This window comes from Microtus ochrogaster, linkage group LG8 (assembly GCF_000317375.1).
Source record: "Microtus ochrogaster isolate Prairie Vole_2 linkage group LG8, MicOch1.0, whole genome shotgun sequence".
Classification (NCBI taxonomy): domain Eukaryota; kingdom Metazoa; phylum Chordata; class Mammalia; order Rodentia; family Cricetidae; genus Microtus; species Microtus ochrogaster.
Window position 1 is genome coordinate 14189751 of NC_022033.1, and position 8967 is coordinate 14198717.

Genomic DNA, 8967 nt, shown 5'->3' on the forward strand with positions numbered 1-8967 from the left:
GACTATCTTGGAGGAAGTGAGTGACATCTTAATAAAATACAGGAGTGATAATTGGAGTGTTCATTGTCTCAGTCAATGATCTATTGCTGTAAAGGGACACCATGACAATGGCAACTCTTATAAAGGAATATAAAACACCACACCCTGACTCCCATAGGTTTATAGCCATATATATCATAATGCAAAATGCATTTAGTCCAACTTCAAAAATCCCTGTAGTCTATCAAAGTCCAAAGTTCAAAGTCTCTTCTGAGACTTAAGGCTATCTATTAGTTGTGCCCCCCCAAAAAAATAAAATAAAAAAGCAAATTACATACTTCCAACATACAATGGCCTATTAGTTCAGGCTTTCTTATTAACTAATTCTTACATCTTACATTAACCCATAATTCTTGTTCTTGTTAACCATATGGCTTGATACCTTTAATCAGTGAGGCATTCACATCTTGCTTGGGCAGTTTGTGGGGACACTAGCAGTGGAACCAGTATTTATCTCTAGTGCATGAACTGGCTCTTTGGATCCCATTCCCTATGGAGGGATTGTAACACAATTAATAAAAAAAAAAAAAGAGACAGATATTGGGGTTAAACCTGAAGGTCAGAAAAGCAAAACAGCCAACCACTGACTCTTACCTCTACCTCAGTCTGAAATGGTGATTCCTGCCTCCAGAAACCCCCAGAATGAGACTCTGCTTGACAGCTGTCTCTTCCCATCTTATATTCCTCTCTAGTTCTGGGATTAAAGGCGTGCACCGTTACTGCACGTTTCTATGGCAAACTAGCATAGCCACTGGGGTTAAAGGTGTGTGTCACTACTACCTGGTCTATAAGGCTGACTAGGGTCGCTGTTTTGCTTTTCTGACCTTCAGGCAAGCTTTATTTACTAAAATGCCAATGAAATATCACTACAAGGGCTATCTTGCTCAGCCTAGATACGGGAGGGGAGGGTCTTGGTCCTGCCTCAAGTGATGTGACAGACTTTATTGACTCCCCGTGGGAGCCCTCACTCTCTCTGAGGAGTAGATGGGGTGTGGGGTGGGATAAGGTGGGGGGAGCAGGAGGACAGGAGGGACAGGGAACTGGGATTGGTATGTAAAATAGGATTTTTTTTAAAAAATAAAGAAGGATAAAAATTTTAAAAAGCTGCAGAAGAATGTTGTTTTCTCTGTTTATTGGGTACATTAAGGAGATGGCCCCAAAACTTTTAACTACTAGCTATGAGGGATGCATAAATATATAAGTGGCTCTGACCTCTGGGCATGAGACTCTGTTCTCATGATGTCACAGGCAGGTCAGTTGCCATTTGGTCACACCTAGAATTGTTCTCTCTCCACAAAGACCAAGCATGTCCTTGGCTAAGAGCCTGTCAGTGATGCTTGTCTGCAGAATCACAGAAATATTCTGGCCTTGGTCTGCTTCAACCACGATGTTCTAATGAGGTTTGAAATGAGTATATTCACATTACATCCATGTAGACCCTGGAGAGTTAATTTTAAAGAAAATGAAGACAGATAGGTTTGAAGATAAGTGTGTTCCTAAGGCACACGTGGAAATAAAACTCCTCATTCACCGGATTGTGTTGGTTTTACTTTTGAATAATTATTTGCCTCCTGGATTTCTCATAAATAGCTCATAGAAAGGTGTTCGAGCAACAGGATTTGCACTTGAAGACACCCTCCCTAGCCAGACGGTCCTCTGGTGTGCGTCTCCACAGATGGCATTGTGTAGCACTCTCTCTTCGCATAAGATGTAGATACTTTATGTATCACACGTAGGGACATTGAATCTTAAAAGGATATATAACCATGAGCAGAACTGTTAAACCAAGTGCAAAGAAGTACTTTTGTGGGCTGGTGGGACAGGAGGCACCAGTAGCTCAGGAATTTACCATGGTCTATTGAAAGAAGTATTTTCTGACATTTCCTAGGTTGCCAGTTTGAAATCCCACAAGGAACAGGGTCAAGAGGAGATTTAGGGTCCATACGGTGACTGTTAGAGTTTCAGTGTTTTCTATTGAATAATGGATTTCTACACAGAGTTTAAGAAATGTGTATGAGCACACCAGAAACACAAGAAGGTCACTTCCTCTAATTGCGGAACTATTAAATCCAGCCTATATGTGGAAGAAGGAAGAGACTTCAAGGCTCGAAATTTGATGCAGAATGTTGTCTTTTTATTGGAAAGAAAGTGTTTTAATAAATGCTGGGGTTGAGAACCTCAAAAAAAGAAAAACAAGTATGAGAAAGAATCGAAATCCACAGGAGTCTCCATCCTGAAGATATCACAGGCTTCATTCAGACAAGGTGACTCCTAAGGAAAAGAGCACAACCTGTGAACTGTGTCAGTGGAGGGCAGAGGGGAAGGGGGCCACCCATGTTTCTGTAATTTACTGATACTTTCAGCTCTACTGTGTCACAAATAGGCACTCTTCTTTCTGATAATGTCTCTTTGTTTCATTGAGAGGGAAATGGAAGCTCATTCTTAAACCCATAGTCTTCGAAAGAGATAAATGCATCCGAACAGGGGTGTGCGGGATGGGAAGAGTATAATACTGTAACACTTCGTCCCATGATGAGCACAAAAAAGTCATGCCAAACGAAATTCTAAGAATGAACAAGCTTGTATTACAACCTGACAAGTGGACTTGTACATGTGGAACAGAGTAGGATTTGTTTCCCTGTTGGCATATACAAGGGGATAGGCTGAAAACATACTAAAGGTAGGGATTCAAGACTCAATCACAGCTCAGTGCCTTTCTCTACTCTGCCAGGCATTTTCCTCTCCTTTCCTAAGGGCACATTGCACAGCTCCTCTGGTGTGCATCGTGGGGACCAGTCCCATAACCGCCCAGGAAGTACTTATGCACAACTTCTAAACTCTGGGGTGAGTGTGTCTCCCTCCCCTAGCAATATCCTTACCTTTGTATTGATCCGGATCTTCAGCTGGTCCATGGCCGTATCACTTAGCTACTTCTTGTCCAAACCGTTGCTTTTCCTTTCTCCGTGTGTAAGACCGCTCTATTTCCCCTGCAGACTCGCTGGCTCTGTCACCATCAGAGCCTTCCTCGCCGACACTGCTCTTTGCACTTTTTGACTTAAAGCTGCTCCATGAGCCTTCCTCACTGACGCTGCTCTTTGGATTTTTTGATTTAAAGGAACTCCACGAGCCTTCCTCACTGACGCTGCTCTTTGGATTTTTTGATTTAAAGGAACTCCACGAGCCTTCCTCACTGACGCTGCTCTTTGGATTTTTTGATTTAAAGGAACTCCACGAGCCCTCCTCACTGAAGCCATTTTTGGGATTTTTTGATTTAAAGGAACTCCATGAGCCTTCCTCACTGAAGCCACTTTTGGGATTTTTTGATTTGAAGGAACTCCATGAGCTCTCACTCCGGCTGTATTCCTCATTGGCAGAACTTGATCCACCACTGCTCCCGCCGACTTCAGAGATTTCACTAGAATGTTCTTCAGATGATTGTGAGAACTTTTCTGTGGAGAGAAAAGACTGTCTCACTCCCTATGTCCATCCTTCTGTATGTTCTGGATCAGTGCATCGGGACACTGTCGAGAGCCCGTGCTTCAGCTCCGGTGATGGACCTGTGTTCAGATCTACCTTGTTGCTGTTTTGTTGTCTATGAAGTCATTAACCTTTTAGTCTAGTTAGAAGTTGGAATGATCTACTTGTCAAATCCCCTCACAGCTGACAATGAGGGTGTTTGTTACCTGGTGCCCCACATACCTCTGCAGCCCCTCAATACTAACATTTTGCTTGCCACATCACTGATAGTCACGTAAAACATATGGCTAAGACTCAAATACGACTCAGTCAGCATCAGGGATAGAAGCCCTGGGAACACAGCATTCTGCAGAATCCAAGTGGACCCCTTTGAGAACATTTTTTTCAAATATCTTTCCCATAGAACAAACTTGCCACTCACCACGGGGTCCCCTCGCAGCTGCTTCTGTCACCAGAACCAGGAGCAATGTAAGGAGGAAGAAGCTGGTGGGATTCATCTTGCCAGGAAGGGCCTTGGTTGAGAGCTGAGCTGAGCTTCTCCTTTATATATTTCCTGACTGGCTTTGCCTGCAGATAGGAAAGGCAGTGACCTTTCTTATCTGTAAATGTCAGCTTCATTCTCTCTGCTCAGTAGGAATCTTGATGCTATTTCTTGCAAGGACACAACATCAGAGCATTCTCCGAAATCTTCCCTTATACTTTGAGAACATCACACAGAAACTTCTGTACTTCCCAAATAGATTTCAGTCCAGAGTGGGGAAGAGACTTCAGGCTGCAAAAAATATACAGGACTTGATCATGCCTTCACTCTTCAGCAATGAATGTCTTCTAAGACACCATCATTGAAATGCTTCATAAAGGATAGAATTCCGAAGTTCTCTTGATTTCACATAAACCTTCACATTCAACCATGTCTTCCAGGAGGAGGCTTTCATAACTGAACCAACTTGCCTCCTTGGAGTTCAGTGGTTAAAGTGCATGGTGTCTTCAGCAATAGGGACTTACTTTCTGTCTCTTACAAGCAACCATAGACAAAGCCAATAGCCTGTATCGTTTTGTGTGCCTCTTGGACTCCTCTGACCAACAACCTGAATGTGGATTTCAAATGTGGAGTTTTTGTTAGATAGTCTATGGCTCTTGGGGTCAGTCCAAGTAGCATATCTTCAGTTAGACTATATATGTATAGGTATACATAAACACTTATGTGGCATTTTAGAGAAACAAGAAATAATCTAATTGTGTATGGGTCTTTCAAACATATCAGTTTTTTCTTCTTCCCTTTTGTATTGTACTTACTTCCTCCCCAGTAACGTCTCCCTTTATTGTTTCCCCTTTCATCTTTGTATCCTCCCAGTCCTCACATTGCACATTCTGTGTTTCCTTGGTTTCTATGGTTACTCCAGGTAATATGCTCGCCCCTGAAGATTCAGAGCTAAGAGACACAGATAAGAGAGATCATGTGGGACTTGCAGTTCTAGGTCTGGGTTACCCAACTTGAAATAGGATTTCTAGTTCCATCTATTTACCCACAAATTTTATGATTTCATTTTTCCTACAGGTGACTAGTATTGCATAGTGTATATGTATTATATTTTCCTTGTCTGTTTGCCAGTTGAAGGGCTTTTTGATTGTTTTTGCTTCCTGTCTATTGCGAATGGGCAGCAGTGAACACAGCTGAGCAAGCCATACCAGAGCATGCTATGCAAGCTGTTACTACAGCTGCGATGCCTATGAGCCACACCAGTGACCAGCATGGCAAGATGAACCTAAGGGTGTGGTGACAGCACTAATATCTTCGTGGTAACCAAAAGCTGTCTAACTGGATGTAAGGCCCATTCAACAAGACAGAAATCATGCTTTGTATTGGAGATCTGGTCAACATGGGCTAGTGAGGTAATGGATCTTAGAGGAGACCCTTCTGATGTCATGAAGACCCTTCTACTGTTGCTGGGCTAAACCAGCATCATTCCTAGCTGAATTCTAAATACTTATCCTAGCCGGGCGGTGGTGGCGCACGCCTTTAAGCCCAGCACTCGGGAGGCAGAGGCAGGCGGATCTCTGTGAGTTCGAGGCCAGCCTGGTCTACAAGATCTAGTTCCAGGACAGGAACCAAAAGCTACCTAGAAACCATGTCTCGAAAAATCAAAAAACAAAAAGCAAAAAAAAACCAAACCCAAACTAAATACTTATCCTATACCCAGATAATTGTAATTCTCATCCCTGTCTAAGCTTCTCTTTGCAGCATATGGAGACCATTACAGAGAATCACACCTGGTAAGAACACAGAGAACAACTGCCTGAGGGGTGCCGAGTCCTAACAGACACATCGGTAACAGAATTCTACAACCAAGGCTGGCGAACATTGCTAAAGAGAGGCAGAAAGACTGTAAGGGCTAAGGACCAGGAAAGGTGCTGTGAGATTGGATCTCATGGCAGCAATGGCAGACAAACTTCAGTCATGACACTTCAACATGACCTGATGAAGGATGTGGGAGGGGGAGGCTGAGAGAGGGAGAATGAGTTTTCCCCAGAGCTGGTCCTCCACGTAGTCACCCAGTACCAGAAGGTTTGCTCTCAGCAGGCTGTATTTACGTATCTCTGCATTTGATCTATACAAATATGCATAACAATAACAGTTTAAAAGAAACCATCAATTTTAGGAGTGGGGGAGGCATAGAAGGGGTTGGAGGAAGGAAAGGGAAGGAGAAATGACAAAATATATAGTAGATAACTTCATTAAGATCCATAGACTTCTGATCAATTTTGGGATGTGGTATTTTTACATTGTTTCTTATAATAAAGTTTATAAATTATATACATATGTATATTTCTTTTATTGAAAATAGACTTTTTTCTCCCATAATATATCCTTACTGCTTCTCCTTCCTCTACTCCTCCCATTTCCTTCCTACCTCCCATCCCATGCTGATCCACTCCCTTTCCACCTCTCATTAAAAAAACAGACTTCTAAGGGATAATAATAAAATAAAACGTAATAAATAAAATGAAAACTACCACATTGGAGTTGCTTAAAACATAAAGAGCCTAAGAAAAGACCCAAGAATCAGAGACCCAATTATTCTCACACTCAGGAATTCCATACCAGGCAGTAGTGGCGCACGCCCTTGGGAGGCAGAGGCAGGTGAATTTCCGAGTTTGGGGCCAGCCTGGTCTACACAGTGAGTTCCAAGACATCCAGGACTATATACAATGAAAAACCCTATCTCCAAAAAAAAACCCCTCAAAACACAAACAAACAAACAAACCCAACAACAATAATCCCCCCCCAAAACAAAACAAACCCCCACTAAACTGGAAGCCATAATATTTAAGCAGAGGAGCAGTAGAGACCTGTGCAGGCCCTGCACGTGCTGCCCCATCTCTGTGAGCTCATAGACCAACTGTGTGGAGAAGGCTTTGTGTCCTTGGTGTCCTCAGTTCCCTCTGGTTCTTACACTCTTTCCACCTCCTCCATGGAGTTGCCTGAGCCCTAAGGGGAGGAATGTAACGGAGATATCCTGTTTAGGGCTAAGTGTTCCAAGGTCTCTCACTCTGTGAATAATGTCTGTCTGTGGGGTCTCTGTATTTGTTCTCATCTGCTGCAGGAGGAAGCATCTCTGATGATGGCTGAGCAAAACATTGATCTATGAGTATAACAGAATGTCATTAGGAGTAGTTTATTGCTATGAGTTTTTCTTTGTTTGTTTGGATTTTTTTTAGACTAGTAGTATTTGGGTTTACTCAAGGTCCCTGTGCTACCTAATCTCTGGTCCTTGGCCATTCAAGTTTTGGGTATGTTTTGCATCTTGCGGAGTGGATATTAATCAAATCGGGTTCTATGGAATGTAGGTTGGTTTTCATTGATTTAACAGCTCATGTCCACATAGAAGCAGATACATTCCACGTTTGTATTTCTGGGTCTGGGATACCTCACTCAGGAAGATTTTTCTAGTTCCATTCATTTATCTGTAAACTTCCTGATGACATTTTCTTTTAATTGCTGAGTGATAGTCCATTGTGTAAATGTACATTTTCTTTATCCATTCTTTTGCTGAGGGATAGCTAGGTAGTTTCCAGTTTCTGGCTACTAGGAATAAAGCAACAATGAACGTGGTTGAGCAAGTTTCTCTGTGGTAGGATGGGATGAAGTGTCTTTTAAGTATACACCCAAGTGGTATAGCTGGATTTTGAGGTAGACCTACTCACACTTTCCTGAAGAACCATCACACTAATTTCCGCAGTGGCTGTACAATTTTACACTCCCATCCATAATTGATGAGTGCTCCCCTAATTCTATATCTTTGCCGGCATGAGCTGCCCCTTGTGTTATTGATCTTAACCATTCTGACAGGTATAAGACAAAATCTCAAAGTCATTTTGATTGGCATTCCCTTGATGGCATCTTTGTCAAATACTAAGTGGCTGAATTTATGTGTCCTTATGTTTGGGTCTTCAATTTTGTTCCATTAATCTCCATTTCTGTTGTACCATATCGTTTTTTATTACTCTGGCTCTGTAATATAGTTTAAGACCTGGAATTGTAATTCTTCTAGCACTGTGTTTTGGTTCAAGATTATTTGGACTATCTGGGGTCTTTGTGGTTTCATTAACTTTAGAATACTTTATCATTTCTAGACATTCTCTGGTAGAACCTTTGAAATCTCTAATGTATAGTATCATGTGTTCTACAAATAGGGATAGTTTGTGTCCCTTTGATTTCCTCCTCTTGCATTGTTGCTCCAGCTAGTATTTCAAACACAATATTTTAGTTTGCCAAGCACTTGGTAACTGTGGCTTTCAAGCATCCTCAAGTTCCCTTTCTTCATTGTTTCAGGTTGACTTTTTCCTTTCAGCATGAAGACACCATGTCTATGACTTATTTTCCACCAGGTACCCATCTCCTTTTTACGTCATGGGTCTCATCATTATTATTACATTAATGTTCTATGTTGAAATTCTTTTTCCAAATTTCCTTGAATTCTGCTCTTAAAATATCATGCTAGTTAGTTTTGCATTTTTGATTTTTGTTTGCCTGTTATATTTTGTTTTCTTTTTCCAATCTTATTCTCCTTTTTGCTATCTGTGTCTTTGGCTCAGAGGACTGGACAGGACTTTGTTCTTTGACCCATGAATAAGATCAGCATCATCCTATCTGTTTATTACTAAGCTCAGTAAGAACTGGTTCTTGGCACACAGTAAGTACTGAGCTCACAGGCACTGTGCTCAATGCTAGTTGCGCACTCTCTCAGTCTAATCTCCAAGGCCTGCTTGAGGGCAATGGAAAAGGATTAGACAGATTCCTAGGGTACCACGTAGCTCTCCTATCTCAGATTTGACGATTGTGCTTTTATCTGTGTTCCTTCTTCAGCACAGGGAATGGATTTCTCTGTGACATTTCCTCACATGCACTTCGTGTACTTGGCTCACACTCGGCCTCCATTGCCTCGTCTC

General features: G+C 42.0%; 1 protein-coding gene across 1 annotated transcript; it reads right to left on the reverse strand.

Annotated features, from left to right (window-relative positions):
• Positions 1 to 2151: 2151 nt before the first annotated feature.
• On the reverse strand, positions 2152 to 4029 carry LOC101987529 (seminal vesicle secretory protein 5-like). Its single transcript, XM_013352101.2, has 3 exons — positions 3938 to 4029; positions 2919 to 3488; positions 2152 to 2310 (listed from the first exon to the last, which is right to left on the reverse strand). The coding sequence occupies exons 1-2, from the start codon at positions 4011 to 4013 to the stop codon at positions 2959 to 2961; spliced, it is 606 nt and encodes a 201-aa protein (XP_013207555.1). The 5' UTR covers positions 4014 to 4029; the 3' UTR covers positions 2152 to 2310; positions 2919 to 2958.
• Between the last annotated feature and the right edge of the window lie 4938 nt (positions 4030 to 8967).